This window comes from Tachypleus tridentatus, chromosome 8 (assembly GCF_004210375.1).
Source record: "Tachypleus tridentatus isolate NWPU-2018 chromosome 8, ASM421037v1, whole genome shotgun sequence".
Lineage (NCBI taxonomy): Eukaryota > Metazoa > Arthropoda > Merostomata > Xiphosura > Limulidae > Tachypleus > Tachypleus tridentatus.
The window spans coordinates 37,706,158-37,723,067 of NC_134832.1; the positions used below are offsets into that span (position 1 = coordinate 37,706,158).

A 16,910-nucleotide genomic window follows, 5' to 3' on the forward strand; every position below is an offset into this window, starting at 1 on the left:
AAATAAATTATTAAACTCATTTTTCTTAGAATATAGAGCAATAAAACAAGAAGTAAAGCAAACAATTACCTCTTCTTGGTATTACCTTTGTACTCAATTGCTGCTGAACATAGGTTGTTAAGCCTTTTCACATGTGAAGGATATCAAACAAATTTTTTTTTACATTTCATAAAGCTGAATAACCAATAAATCATAAATAGCTATACTGATACCATAGAATTCCACTATAATCTATTAAGCCTTCTAACTAAGATGTATTTAGAGTTAAAAAAATATGAAACTGAGTAAACTAATGACAAAACATCTTGATCAAAAGAACATGGTTGCCTTTTCAAAGATTAAAATGGCTGAGGAAAGCTACTCTGGGAACATACTAAGCTGATGATTTGTTATTAATATATCATTTAAAGCAGTGTATATAAGGGACTGTTTGCAAAAACAGAAAGAGATAATCAGAGCCACTGTAATTGATTCAGTAAATAAGCCATATCTTAGCTAAATAAAAAGATATGAGGTTCTTATTTTACTTTTAACTTGTTAATATCAGTAATTTGAGTTTGATTTGTACAAAACTATAGACTTGATATTTTAACATCAAAAACATCTAATTTTAACCAGTTCTGCATTCAGTATACTAGGAGACTCATTAAAATATATATTTAGATGTGTTCTTTTAATATTTACTTTCAAATTAAAAACTAACTCATATATAATAAAGTTTGATGAATAATCTCAAATTTGATTCTAAATTTATTGATATAAATTCATAAAATAGTAGTTCAATAAAATTTTGAATGCAAGTCAACAAATGTGATGACATGGCCTATGACCCATGACCCATTGTGAAAGGATTAAATACAGAAGAAACATTCATATTATTGCACTGTTTCTATGTTTAAATTATTCAATAAAACTCCCATATGAAGAAATAGATATTTCACTTGTGTGTGACCTCACACAGTGGATCTCACTTCCTGAATGATACTGTATTTGTTATATCCTTCTACATCTTATGTCAGGCATTTCCTGTTTCTCAGATTCATGGTATAGCCTATTTTTAAATTACACTACTTCCTACTTATGCATTTTACAGACTGTAATTTTGATAAGCAATCCTGAGTGTCTTAAAGCTGATTCATACAGGTGTGAATTATCCAAGTCATAACATTTTCTCTAACCTAATTCAATAAAGTATTTGGTACAACTGAAGACTTAATATGTCATCTGTTTACAGTTAGGTTTATTCCATTAAGGCTAAAGGTAAGATAGGTGGGTTCTATAACAGGGCTATCTAATAATAAATTGATCAAACACAATATTCATTATTTCCTTTTCAATATTCTTTAGAAATACAAAAATTTTGTTTTAGAATTTTCTTAGAGCAGAAAAAACACAATGGCAACTACTATAATGCACTAATAAACACAAAACTACTGAAGGAATTCAATATGCAAAAAAACTCAAAAATGTTTTGCTGAACCATTGCTTCTATGATATCAAAAATGACACTTATTTAATGTTTTTTTCACAATTCATAACTTGTAATACCAAAAAATACAACACAAAAGATTTGAAAAAATAAGATGTCACATACAAAGCACCAAAATATCAAAACTTTTAAGAATGCACACTTTCACAATCAATATACTTACTCTACAGAACAAACAATTCAAGTTTTACAATTTCTAAAAAACTTTAATTGCTTAAAAAATACTTTTCTTCTTAAAAACTTTGAAACTCACTCCATATTAGCGAGAAAATACATTACTGATAACTTTACTTATTGGTTTTATATCTATGCTAACAAGGAATTTATAGATCTGTATGTTCCAATACTACAATAGTTGTTCTGTACCCTTCTTTTTTCTCCTTGGAAGAAATTAATGGTAAAGTTATTGTGGAGGGGACTGGTGCAGTAGCTCTCAAGGCCTGAAGAACTCGAGCTAAAAACTGTTGAGTAGCACTTTCATACAAATCAAAAGCAATCTGATATGCCATTAGAGCATTTTCCTGAAAACCAAACAAAAAACACTGATACTACATAGTATACAAAGGTATCTAATGATATGATAAATGCACTCAAAATGTATATTGCTTGTATGTTTAGATGAATGTGTACATCAGTGTGAGCAGCTGCATGTACTATTTTTATCAATAATACTCAGTAACAGAATGTGGGTACCTTCAAGAAAATGACAGTTATAAGAAAGGAAACAAAAGCCACATGTACTATATCAGTATTTTTCAAGTAAAAATGTAATTAAAAATTTTATGCTAATCTACACAGTTTTTTATCCAATTACAGCATTAAAAAAATTACATGATTTTAATTACTTTAAAATTTTTCAGCAAAGATCTCATATGAATTCATGTACTTACAAAATAGCATATATACACTGTTAATCTATAGTAAATGCAAATACTAAATTGTACAAAATACTTATGGTAAATCATTTTTCTTCATTAAAATTTATGATATACAACAGAGAAGATATTACTACAAAAAACTATCTCAACTTCATATAAACTTGTTTTAACAACAATAAAATGCAATAACTTATATAACCAAATACATAAAAAATCCATTACCATAACATAGCACCAACATATTTACTGCTAAATTTAAAAACAAAATAATTCAAGAAGTTTAAACCTAAATATTTTCTAATTATTTCTGATTACTTCATTGTTACTTCACCAGATCTTTTACAATATGTCCTTCTTTTCACGTATGTCCATTACCAATCCAACATATTTAAGTGCTTTTAACAACTTTATAATCTCTTTTCATAAGAAAATTAAAAGTTTTTCTTTTCTCTGGGTTTGAATAAATCTTCACTCAAAACAGTTATGATGAAAAGTAAAAGGCATTATGTGCCACGTTTAAAAAGAAAAGTATAATTTCTACACTTTAGAGGTTCTTCTTATCGAAATATCAAATCAAATCAAAACAGGTGGGTACATCAGATTCTAAAATTATAGTTTTATGCAAAGAATAAAGGGACTTTTTATGGAGCCTCAGATAATATATGAATGAAGCCAATAACTTAAGAAATATATTGTTGCTGTCTGTTATTAAGCACAAAACTACACAAAGGGTTATCTGTGCTCTGCCCACCACAGGCTCCAGCAGAAGTCCATAGACATATTGTTGTGCCACTGGAAAGCTCACAAGTGCAGTTTTGGACTAAGAAAAGTGTTCTCAACAAACTCATACTGCATTAGTTGAATCCAGTGATTATAACATCAACAACTTTTGAAGTTTAAATTTTTTAAAATATAACCTTTAAAAAGGTCCAAAAAAGCTTATTTATACCTCGCTGCCTTTGCTGAGTTTTTCCAGAACATCACCAACAGACTGAGCATCATCAACAAAAATCAAACACTGTAAAAAATAAAAAATTTATAGTATTTACAATATCAAACACCAGAGTGAATTTTTTATTGAATTATTATATCAATGTTGACCTAAATCAAATTTTTTATCAGAAGTTTTTCATATCAACTACAAAACATAAATACACTGCAGTCTCAAACATCCTTTCTTTTCATAAATTTAATTTTTTTTACTTTGCCATAAGTTCAATTTAGAGATTTAAGATTTATTTGATAAGATTAGTTAAATGGAGTTATATGCATGTATGTTATCCTCATGACTAATGTAACATTTGCTAATATGTGTTTTTAATTGAATATATATTTTATAATGTACATGTTTCTTCACATTAGAAAAGAACTCTGTAGGCTATATTTTTCTGTAAATGTCAGGAACACTTTCTCATACTTTATTTTCTATCTAACCTTATGAAGTGTTTAAGTACAAACAAGACCAAAACTTGAATCTACCATTTCATATTGCTTAAAATTCATAACTAAATAAACCAATGCTAATGATAAAACTGCTTGCTTAAAAAATGTGTACTCTGTGATCTACAGCAGATCAATTTAAGAAATTTTCTTTTAGTCATTCAAACTATTAGGAATATGAAGGTATGAAAAGTCTCAAAATACACAACTTACAGTGATCTACTCAGTCATTTTAATAAATTTTTTCTTTACAGTTAATTATTCAGCTTGACATTTCAAATAAAGCCATTCACAATGAAACCTAACAAGTTGAATAAATTGTCCATGAAAAACTTTATCAAAAAAAAATGTTAAGTGAAATTGAAAAAATGCTATCCTATGCATATTCAAAATTACTGGCATTAAAAACAATAAAATGCAGTTTCCCAATCATAAGTTTCATAAATTGAAATAATACATTATAAAAAAATTAATATAATTATAACACATTATTTTTTATTAAACACAGTGGAAAAGAACAATATTTTGGTCAACAACATTCTTGATCAAGATTAATTTATATTTAGTAAATTCATATTTTCAATAAATAATTTTTTTCACTTATTTAAATTCTTTAAATATGACAAACTTAACAGCAGTATAGGTTTTAATCACTGAAATATTGTGTATTGTATTTGTTAAACCTAATTAAGCTAACTTAATGTCTTGTCATTGAAGAACATTTCCTCAGCTTTTAAACAGATATAATTTAATAGAAAACAGATTTAGCAATGACAAGCATGTTTCAAAAATTACAAAAATTCCCAGATTTGTGATTTGTTTCCAAATATTATAGACTTCCATTACACTCATTTATTCATTTCTTAAAAATACATGGGGACACTTTCCCACAAAACCATAAATTACTATCCAAAACACTTCATTTACATTTGTATCAATACTTTTAAATTTGCTCTATCCAAATTTTTCAATTTCATCTTTTGTTTTCTATTAAAATATTTTTTTAAATAACACACCTAAATAACACAACCTTTAGTTTGACATTTTTACACACAAATACCCCAGTAATGAAAATCAAACACAAATTAAACCATCACACTACATTATTTTTTGATACATACGATATCTGTTGATTTATACAAGAGATTCATTTGTTTTTCTATTCTATTTTTATGAATAAATACATTAAACTATTAACACTCATAGAATGGGGCTTTTTTTTGTTTCCATCTTCTGTCATACAATGAAATGAAAATCAGATTTTTCTACCTTGATTTGTTATATTTTCACAATATATAAATAGATGTACTTTTACATATGTAAGTAAAATTAACAAATTCCAAATAGTAACTTTTGGAGTCAAACTAAACTACTTAACACTTACCTACCGTGCCATCTACCTGATTTTTATTTATCCAGTTTCCAAATTTGGTAAAGGTTTAGCAAACCTTGAATTGCAATTTTTACTCTATTCCATGATGCCTTCCCATGAGAAGTTTAAATAATGATGAATGTTACATTATTCTGTGTTATAGTAAAAATATAATAATAATTGCAAAATATTAATGTAATAGCAATGCCTTTACAATTTTCAATGTCTGTCATCAGAATTGGAATTATTTATAATAACAGATATTTATTATGACACAAAAGTTTGTTTTTTTTAACAACAATACTCATTGTGACACCAGAACAGCAAGGAATCAATTAATCTCTTTGTCTTCCTTAAACAAATCTTATTGATGAAATATATTTTTACAATGTTAAACATAAACAAATTAAACAATGGGCAAGAACTTTTTACAGCAATAACTTTTGTTATTCACACAAAGAGCAAAATGTAACTTATAAAAAATGTCAAGATATTTCACCATCTTTTAGCTTTGTTTAGGTAATTCAAAAAAAGGTTATAATTCTCATGACTTTCTGAAAATCAGAACTAAAAAACAGGAAATAGATAGTACTAGAAAGACATAAAACAACTTTTAACTCTAATAACTAGATTTGAGAAAACCTAGTTTATGCTTTCTAGCAAAATATATCTCACCCTAAAACCCTTAAATAGTAACAAATTTGGAGAGCAAGAGAAAGGAGTATACTTATGTTTCAAGTCCTAAATTACATCTTGAAAGTTTGCAACAAATCTGAGAACAGAATAAACACAAAATCATGCTAACCTACTCACTGTGATGTTTAAGGTTTTGTGTATATACAGCTTATAAAATATAAACTTAATACTTCCTTAAGTGTACAGGAAAACAATATTCCATGACTTTGAGTAATAAGAGAAAATTAAAAGTGAAATACCTGACACATATTGACATAATCTGGAGTTTCCAAATTTTTATACAGACGAACTAGAACTCTTAAAACTTCATTTCTGAAGTGCCGGTTCTGGATCAGTGACATGGTTACTCTGAAACTGTATGAAAGCATTGCCTGCACATTATCCTGATAAAGAAACAGTAAGGAAAAAATTCTTTATACAACAAATTTTTAAAAACTATTTTCAATTACCTTTTTCTCTAAATATATATAAATTACAACAACTCATTTTTAAGCATATATAATATAAAGTGGAAAACTATATAATCACAAAATTAAATAAGAAAAGCTACTCCTATTGCAACCAGTAATGTTTGCCCTTGGTCAATGAAACATTAAGTCATGGATGTTTAAAATTTGTTAGAAACCTAAAAACAACAAATATTAGGAATTATGACAACACTGTTACCCTAAAAATAAGGTCTCGCTGTTAAATAATTTTTGTTCAGCACACTTTATAAAGAAAAATTATTCAATGCACTTGCTGTTTTTCAGTGTTACTTTAAATATATTTACATCTGTCTTGGTCATTAAAATTTATCCAGGTTGATTGATTGGTTGATTTAGTGTTTTATGGCACAAAGCAGTCAGGCTATCTGCACCAAATATCCAGTAAAAAGGTAAAAATAAAGTAAATGTAGTAAAATTCATAAAATAAATGAAGGTAAAACAAAACAGCATTGAAAAACATAAAAAGCATAAAAACCAATGTTGAGATCTAGTCTACAATGTTAAGAGAGAAACCAGAGTAAGAGAAGTCATAAAAGACTTTCTGAAGCATAATGGTAATTATCATAACCCACCAGAAAGACTAATAGGTAAGTACAAGAACCACCATCAGTCACGTAAAGTTGGCCTTTCCAGTCCTGGTTCCGAGTTATGTGTCATTATGGCCAGTATCAAAAAGTAAAGTAATAAAAGTGTTAAAAGACACGCAGCAAAATTGTAATAACTCGCCAGGACAACTAACGGGTAGTTTAAAGGGATAATTCAAACAGCAGCATTAGTCACCTGAAGTTGGCCTTTCCAGTCCTGGTGTCGAGTTACATAATGTTATGGCCATTTTCCAATTTCAAATCGAACTATAGCTATTGTGACTCTTAAAAGGGAACCAGAATTAAAAGGTGTAATGAATAAACGTAAAACATGTAAATAACATTAAAAATATTAATGGCCGTTAAAAAACTAAAAACCGTCACCAATAACACCGTTTTAATGTTATGGACAAACCTTAGGACAGAACATGTTTAAAATAGCGCCTTCGTTGAGAGTCATAATGATGGCAAGAAAATAAAATGTGGCTAATTGTGATCTGAATGTTACACAAACTATTCACTGGTACATCAGTTCCAGATAAAAGAAAACGATGAGTTAAAAACTGTGACCAATGTGTAGTCCAGTCAGAACAACTTCCTCCTTCCAAACCATACGGAAGCTAGATGGCCAAAGTCCAATATAGGGTTTTATTTGGAAAAGCTTGTTGTTGCGTTGCTCACTCCAAGTCAACTGCCAGCTGACACAGAGCTGAGCCTTGAATACAGGACCATAGTCCATGTATGGAATAGGCACAGTTCTGATAGTGCCAGAGCAGATAGATTTAGCTGCCGTGTCTGCAAGCTCGTTCCCGTGAATACCAACATGGCCTAGTATCCAGAAAAACTGAATAGGTGTAGATTTTAATGACAAATGGGCAAGTCAGTTTTCAATATCAGCGAGAACAGAGTGAGAACCAATTGCCTCCAATTGGTGAAGCGATTCCAGGGCCAGTAGAGAACTAAGTGAGTCAGTATCAATAGTGCAGTTGTAGTATTGCTTAGCTTCAATATGATCCAGGGCAAGAGAAATGGTGTACAGTTCAGCAGTGAACACAGAAGCTGTAGAGTGGATTCTGTGAGCAACCACCCAACATCAACAAACCATGGAAGAGCCCACAGAGTTACCTGATTTGGAATCATCAGTATAAATTGGAATGGAAAGATTGTTCAAAAGATATTCAGTAAATAAAACACTGTACTTCCAATCTAGAGTATCTACCTTTCTCAGATGACTTAAACAAAGGTCACATTTGGGTACTGTATTAAGCCATGGTGGGATGGGCTGACCAGTGGATTCTGCAATGTTATCCAAGGACAGACCCAAATCATCCAATTGTGCCCAGATGCAAAGGCAAATTGTCTGTTCTAAAAAAGTATGGCCCACTGAGGAAGAAAAACACATCCCAGGTGGGATGCTTTGGTAAGGAACGAAGTTTTGAAGAATACAGTAAAGACAGTTGCAAACGGTGAAGGTGCAGAGAAGGTTCATGAGATTCTACGTATAAGCTCTGAATTGGGGAGGTGCAGAAAGTCCCAGTGCAGAGTCGAAGTCCTTGTTGATGGATGGGGTCCAGCATCTTTACTACCGAGGGTTTGGCACACCCACAGACAAGTGATCCATAGTCGAGTTTCGATCAAATAAGAGTATGATATATCTTTAACATAGAACATCAAACCGCTCTCCAACTGGTGGTAAAGAGGACACGGAGGATTTTCAGTGCTCTTATGCATTTGATCCGTAGCTGCTTGATGTGTAGTATAAAGGTCAGCTTATGGTTAAAGATAAGCCCCAAGATTTTGGTCTCAGGGACCACAGGCAGTGAAAGTTCACTGATACAGAGTTCAGGATCAGGTTGAATACACCGATGGAGGCAAAAGTGCATGCAAATGGTTTGAGAGAGAGAGAAGTTGAAGCCATTTGCCGTGGTCCACTCAGTACACAATCAAGAGCAGTTTGTAGTTGCCATTCAATATATCTCATGTTCGACGGCTGACACAAGATATGAAAGTCGTCGACATAGAGCCCGTTTGCAACAGTGAGAGACACTTGTTCAGTGATGGCAGTAATCTTTATACTGAAATGTGTGACACTCAAAACACAGCCCTGAGGGACCCCAAGTTCCTGTAGAAAGGAACAGGAAAGTGTTGAACCCACACGAACTTGGAATCTCCTGTCCATTAATAAAAATGGGCAAATGGACACATAACCCATATATATGGAGGTCTTGCAAAATGCCATACCTCCATGTTGTGTCACAGGCCTGCTCAATGTCAAAGAATATTGATACAAGATGTTGTCATTTGAGAAAGGCTTCTCCAACTGATGTTTCAAGTCTAATTAGGTGGTCCATGGTGGAGTGCTGTCGTTGGAACCCACACTGGGTGGGCAAAAGGAGGTTGTTTGATTCGAGGAACAAAACAAGTCGAGCATTAACCATCCTCTCTAAAATCTTACAGAGACAGCTCTGGTAGAAGATATGCCAGTTGTGAACTTAATCCAAGATTTCTTCTAGCTTTGACATCTTACCAACCTAGCATGTGCAACAGCTGGTCAAAGCAATTGAAAGGTAGTTTAAAGGAATCTTGGGATCTTTCCCAGGCTAAGAGAAAGGTAAGATAATAGCCTGGTGCCAGGCATTAGGAAAAACATTCTCCTACCAGATCTGGTTAAAAACAATGAAAAGAATATCAAGAAAAGCAGGAGATAGGTGGCCCAGCATGTCATAGTGTACGTCATCTGGTCCAACAGATGTACTGCCAGACTGATGAAGGGCCAGTTTCAGTTCCACCAGTGTGAAGGGACAATTATAGTCAAAGAGGTAGTCAGTTCAAAAGGATAGGGGTGAACACTCTGCCTGAGTCTTGATGGCCATGAAGGAGGAGGAACAGGCAGAAGTGCTAAATACCTGACAAAAGCTTTCACCTAGAGTATCAGCAATGCTCCAGCCATCAGCTACTTCTTGGCCATCAGAGAGTAATATCAAGACCTTTTGAACCCTGTCCCATATGACTTTGGAACCGGTGGTAGAAGATATGCCAGTTGTGAATTTAATCCAAGATTCCTTCTGGCTTTGATCAACCTAGCATGTGCACGGGCCTGCTGGAAAGCAATGAGGTTTAAAAGTGTGGGATATCTCCGGAAAGTATCCCAGGTCCGTTTTTGAGCCTTTCATGCCATGTGGCAGGCAGAACTCCACCATGGACGAGGATATAGTGGAAAACGTATAAAGGTTTTAGGAAAACATTGAGCAGCTGCTTGTTTTATACAGTCAGTTACTGCTGCCACACAGTCGTCTATTGATGGCTGACAGTCGATGGCAGGATCAAGTTTTGCAAGAGCAGTGAAAGTGGACCAGTCTGCCTGATCCAGCTTCCACTGGGGCACGCAGATAGGGTGGCATCGACCACCACCAGTCTCTCTAAAAAGTATAGGAAAATGAATACTGCCTAGTGGACTATTGTCAACCCTCCATGAAAAATGGGAGAATAATGAAGGAGGGCAAACCGAGAGATCAATAGCAGGTGACTAGGTGCGTGAAAATAAGTGGAAGAACCAGTATTGAAAAGAGAAAGGTTGTGATCAGAGAGCATATGCTCTACAGAGTGACTCCTACTATCAATAACAGCACTTCCCAGAGGGGATGATATCCATTAAAGTACCCCACGATTAGAAAGGAAAACGGCAACTGTTCAATGAAAGCATGAAGGTCCGAGTGATCATATGTCTCTCCAGGTGACAGGTAGAGAAAACAAACAGTAATGGTATGACCAAAAAAAAAAAGAAAGGCTACAGCCTCCAAAGGTGTGTTGAGTGACAAAGACAGGGTGAGCACATGCTGATCAACCAATAGTGCCACCCCTCCAGGTACTCATCCATCACACAGCCTATCATTTCTGTACAGAGAAAACTGCCAAATGGTGACTGTATCAGCAGCTTTTAGAAATGTTTCTTGTAAGGAAAGACATACAGAATGGTAGGAAGCAATCAATGTTTTGATATCATCCAGATTAGAACATAAACCTCAACAGTTCCATTGTATCAAGGTGGCCATTTTTAATGGATCCTGCCCTGGGTTGATTGGGCAGGTCTTTGTTGTTGGAAGGGGATTCCAGTGACTTAGGATGCGAACGAATGATTGTTTTGCAACTTGGGGTGGGAGAAAAAGATGTATCTGAAGAAATGCCTGTATTTGGAACCAAAGGATGTGCATATTGGGTTTTGTTGGAATGTATGGGAGGAACAGAGATGGGTGTAGAAGTTGATTCATCAACTTTTTTAACCATAGAGGTCATGAGGCTTTTCATTTGTTGAGAGAATGATTCTCTTGGAGGCACAGAGAGATCTGTCTGCACTCCCACTGTAGTTGTGGAATGAAGTGCAGCAGCATATGTCTGATATGAAGTGGTGGACAGCAATTTCCAAGCCTCAGGTTATCTAATGTTATGAGTTGTTTTCAAATGCTGCACCTATTTTTCCTCCAACCATTTAGAGCAAGAACGAAAGTAGGAAGGGCGAGAAGGGCAGTTGACACAACGTGGGTCCATGTCACACTCACAGGCATCGTGGTCCTTGCCACCACAACGAGCATGTCAGGGAACCACGACATGACGTCTTTGAGTGGCCGAACCTCAGACATTGGAAACATTGGAGAGAGTTTGGAATGTAAGGCCGTACCCTGCAATTTAGATAGATTTGCCCTGAAGTTTTTTCTGAAGGTAATGTAGGATGAAAAAATAGGTACAACTGGTGGTACAGATGTTGAAGATTGCTGATCAGAGTCTTCAAGATGTGATTGTTTACCTATTGACTGTTTTTTCACTATTTTATTTAAATTTTTTGTAGGAGGATCCATAGAAAAGAAATTTTGGTGACCACTGACCCTACCCACCATGGAGCCCTATGAGGAGATGCACTACAATGTCACGCAAGGACATTGCAGCAACTCCACGGTTTCGTGAGCACTATACTCAAACACCAGCATCAGACACAATGTCCACAACACCTGTTGAGAACTTCCAACACTGGTACTTGGTTAACTCTAGCCCAAGTGGACTAGCTAATTGACCCAAGAGGTCAACCCAAAGGCCAACCATCTATAGGAATTCAAGGCCAAAGTGGTGTGTTAGGGTTGGACCCCTCAGCCACCAGTATCCTTTCCTCCCCTTCATGGGTCACCACACATGGCAAACATAAACATGTGGGTGGATGTTTAGATCCCAGAGGAGGTAACCAGAAAGAATAGAACCTTCCCTGTGAGGTCCCCTCACTATGTACAGGAATCTACACCAAGGGGATTTATCCAAAAAACTTTAAATTGTCCCAAATAATTCTAAACACTTGTCTTAGATTTGTGATTCATCAGTTGAATAAAATATGAAATATTTCTAGTTTTCAGAAGCTTAATCTAATTTGGAAACTTAAATTAAGAAAAAAAATGTTATTTTGTGAAATTATTATCCTATTTCAAAATATCAAAAAATATAAAAAGATTTTACTCTTTTCTAGTTGAAACTAAACCAAAAACTTAAAACGTCAAACAATTTCAAATCTGTTGGTACAGCAAAATAACACATTTATCAAAATTTACTACACAGTGAAGAATGAGTTTCTTCCTTATAGTATGAAGTTTATAGGAAAGAAAAAGTTGCAATTAGTTGATGTCACAAATCTATCTTGAAAATTAAGTTAAATGCAACTTCTCAGGAGGAGTTAACTGATTAGCTATAATTAATAATCTATGCAAATGATTCTTTAAACTTAAGATCAACTAAATTCCTTCCATCTCAGCAGTTACTTTATACTTGAATCTCCACTGTAGACAGCTGAGTCAATCTGACTCAAATAGTAAAGATTCTTTTTACTTTTGAAAATATAACTACAAAATTCTCAACAATCTCTTTTCTTACTGTAATATATAGAGTCAAATAAATACAAACAGCAGTTAATTAACAAATAATAAATAAACAACTGAAAGAATTAGGTATCTCAGTGTACAATTATTCACAGATCTAGCATTTAGATTGCTCATATCTACAGTTGTAAAATTTGAGACTATCAGAAGTTATCAGCCAAAATACCATTCAACTTTTGTATTATTACTCCATATTTTGTTATAAGCATCTTAACTTAAATACAGTTCCATTTTAGCATATACAATATTTAACTCATCCAGCTGTGTTTTACCCTGAGTGCAAACTGAATAAAAAAGGTTTTAATATATATGTTTCCTCCAGGAAGTAACAAAATGTGAAACCTTTCTTTCAAGATCAAACAGATACAGTTTTTTTAAGTACAATGTTTTTATTTTACATTGGGTTGACTAATGGCAGCTGAGTATGTTTCTGAATGAAGCACTTTATACACTTGTTCACCAAACTGCAACAAGAGTAGGTTTAAGAGAAGAGGTGCATAAGAACAAAATTACTAAATGTCTATCTAAAAACTATACACAGTATGTTGATAAAGAAAAATTGTCTTAATTTAAAGTTCACTCACAGAATTTAGAATTGCTCTTTCAAAAATATCCATTCTCCTAGTTTCTAGAGCAATTCCTACAGCTTGTCTGTACTGACCATCTTCAAAGCACCTCTGAAACATTCGGTTAACAATGGCTTCCAGTCTGGGGTCAACTGGCTTCTGATCTTCAAGCTTACTAGCAGTATTAAAGATCCTCAGCTTTGTGTAATGATCAATGCATTTTGCTGTAGCAGGAAAATATATGACAAAAAATTTAGTAAATCTGTACAATGTATAACTTTCTTGGTTGGTTGGTTGATTTATTTAGTGTTTTATGGCATAAAGCAGCAAGGTGATATGCATCAAACACTCGGTAAAAAGGTAAAATTAAAGTAAATTTAGTAAAATTCATAAAAGGAAATTAAGGTAAAACAGAACAAAGTTTAAAAGAAATAGCATGAAACAAATGTGTACATCTAGTCTACAATATCAAGAGAAAAACTACAGTAATAGAAGTCATAGAGGACTTTCTGTAGCATAGTTCTGATTATCATAACTTGCCAGGAAGACTAACAGGTAAGTACAAAAACAACCGTCAGTCACCTGAAGTTTGCCTTTCCAGTCCTGATTCCAAGTTATTTGACGTTATGGCCAGTTTCAAAAAGTAAAGTAATAAAAGTTTTAAAAGACGTATAGCAAAATTTTAATAATAACTTGCCAAAATGACTAACAGGTAGTTCAAACGGATAGTTCAAACAGCAGTGTTACTCACCTGAAGTTGGCCTTCCTAATCCTGGTTTCAAGTCATTTAACATTACAGCCATTTTCTAATTTCAAATCAAACTAGATGGACTGTGATTCTTATAAGGGAACTACATTAAAAAAGCTTTAATGTATAAATTAAAAAACTTAAGTGGCATTAAAAAGATTATGGCCTTTAAAAACCATTACCAAAATGGACAGTGTCAAAATCACCAACAACACTGTCTAATGTTATGGACAAACCTTGGAATAGAACATGTTTAAAATGGTACCGTCGATGAAAGTCATAACGATAGCAAGAAAGTATAATGTAGCTTACTATGACCTGAGTGTTGCACAGACTAAACATTGGTGCATCAGTTCCAGATAAAAGAAAATGATGAGCTACAAAACTGTGACCAAAGCATACTCTAGTTACAACAACTTCCTCTTTCTGATCCCTACGGAAGCAAGATGACCAAAGTCCAATATAGGGTTTCATTTGGAAAAGCTTGTTTTCGAGTTACTCACTCCAAGTCGACTGCCAGCTGGCATGGAGCCGAGCCTTCAATAGAAGAACATAGTCCATGTATGAACAGGCACAGCAGCAATAGTGCCAGAATAAATAGATTTAAATGCTGTGTCAGCAAGTTTGTTCAGTGAATACCAACATAACCCAGTATCCAGGAAAACTGGATAGAAGTAGGTGTTAAAGAGAAATGAGCCAGTCAGTTTTTATTATGGGCAAGAACAGGGTGTGAACTAATGGGAAGCAATTCCAGGGCCAGTAGAGAACTAAGCGAGTCAGTATAAATGGTGAAGTTTGATTACTGCTTCGCTTCTATGTGATCCAGGGCAAGAGAAATGGCATACAGTTCAGCAGTGAAAACAGAAGCTGTAGAGGGGATTCTGCATGCAACCACTGAATTGCATAAAACCATGGAAGAGCCCACAGAGTCACCTGATTTTTAACCATCTGTATCAATGAGAATTAAAAGATGGTTCGAAAGATGTTCAGCAAATAAAAGATGGTACTTCTAATCAGGAGTATCTGCTTTTCTTAGATGACTTAAAGAAAGGTCACATTTGTGGACAGTAAGAGACCATGGTGGAATGGGTTGACCAGTGGTTACAGGTTGAGGTTGTCACCGTCTCAGACATCAGTCCAACTCGTCCCAAAGATGTTTGATGGGGTTTAAATCTGGTGATCTGGAGGGCCAAGGAAGAATGTTGATGTTGTGGTGTCTCAAGAAGACAGTGGTGAGTCGAGCAGTGTGAGGACAGGCGTTGTCATGTTGAAAAACGTCGTTGACGTTCACCATGATGGGTTGCACATGGGGCCTAAGAATCTCATACACGGTTGCGTACGGTCTGATCGGAAATCCTATGGTTGAAGCAGTAGACGTCGCAGTGGTGGTCCTATCCCGAAGGTGACGTAACCGGATGTAGTGATCCTGTGCGGGCGTGGTCACACGAGATCTGCCAGATCGTGGACGGTCACGAGTTGATCCATGTTGGTGATGATTCCATAGCCTTGTGATAGTGCTTGGGAGGACATTCACAGATCTGGCAACATCTGATCAAGATTCGCCTGCTTCCAAGCGACCAATGGCATTGTTGCGTTGTGCTTCAGTCAGTTTTGGCATAACTGTATTGCGTGTCAGTGACTTAACACTGAGCTATGGAAACCGAGAACCCGTCACTTTTATAGGGATTTTGCACTTGTTGCACTTGCAGAACATGCAGATCTCTCAAACAAATTTATTGGACACGCATGCGTTTTGGCGAAAAATCCAATGTTTTTCTCCGTTTTCAAAGCGCACAACTTTTATTGTCATGTTAACACGTGTAACATCAGATACTCTGAGCTTGTAACGTTATTACATATATTTCTCTTTAAAATAACAAAAATATCCCTTTTGAGTTTCTTTTTCTGAAGAGTATATATAGAGGTCTCATAAAATGCCATACCTCACTGTTGTATCATAAGCCTTCTCAATGTCAAAGAATACTGATACACAATGTCGTCGTTCAAGAAAGGCTTCTCTGACCTAATCAGGCAGACCATGGTGTAGCACTGTCGCCGGAACCCACACTGGGTGGGCGAGATGAAGTTGTTTAATTCGAAGAACCAAACAAGATGAGCATTAACCATCCTCTCTATGGTCTTACAGAGACAGATCGTCAAAGCAATTGGACATTAGTTTGAAGAAATCTCAGAATCCTTCCCAGGCTTTGAGAAAGGTAGGACAATAGCCTTGTGCTTGGCATCAGGAAAAATATTCTCCTGCCAGATCCAGTTAAAAACAATCACAAGAATAGCAAGAGACAGATGGCACAGCATGTCATAGTGTACATCATCAGGTCCAACCGATGTACTGCCAGACCAATGAAGGGCCAGTTTCTGTTCCACCAGTGTAAATGGACGATTATAGTCATAGAGACAATCAGCTCAAAAGGAAAGAAGCGTATTTGCTCTGCTTGAGTCTTGATGGCTAAGAAGGTGGAGGAAAATGTACAAGTGCTAGATACCTGGCAAATGTTTCCACCTGGAGTATCAGCAATGCTCTGGGTATCAGCTACTTCCTGGCCATTAGAGCAAGATCAAGAACGGTACAGAATTATATTACCCACTGACCTTTCGAATCTTGTCCCATATGACTTTGGAACTGGTGGTAGAAAATATGCCAGTTGTGAACTTAATACAAGATTCCTTCTGGCTTTGACGTCTTACCTACCGAGCTTGTGCACGGACCTGCTGGAAA

The 16,910-nt window shown here is 34.8% G+C and overlaps 1 protein-coding gene across 1 annotated transcript in view; it reads right to left on the minus strand.

The window, feature by feature from the left end:
• The window catches only part of Rpn2 (Regulatory particle non-ATPase 2), a 243,293-nt gene that overhangs the window by 215,680 nt on the left and 10,703 nt on the right, over positions 1 to 16,910 (minus strand). Inside the window, exons 5-8 of the mRNA XM_076448295.1 lie at positions 13,444 to 13,649; positions 6,115 to 6,258; positions 3,317 to 3,385; positions 1,856 to 2,010 (exon numbers count right to left, since the gene is read on the minus strand). Coding sequence (XP_076304410.1) covers positions 1,856 to 2,010; positions 3,317 to 3,385; positions 6,115 to 6,258; positions 13,444 to 13,649 — 574 coding nt within the window. The remainder of the gene's footprint in view (positions 1 to 1,855; positions 2,011 to 3,316; positions 3,386 to 6,114; positions 6,259 to 13,443; positions 13,650 to 16,910) is intronic.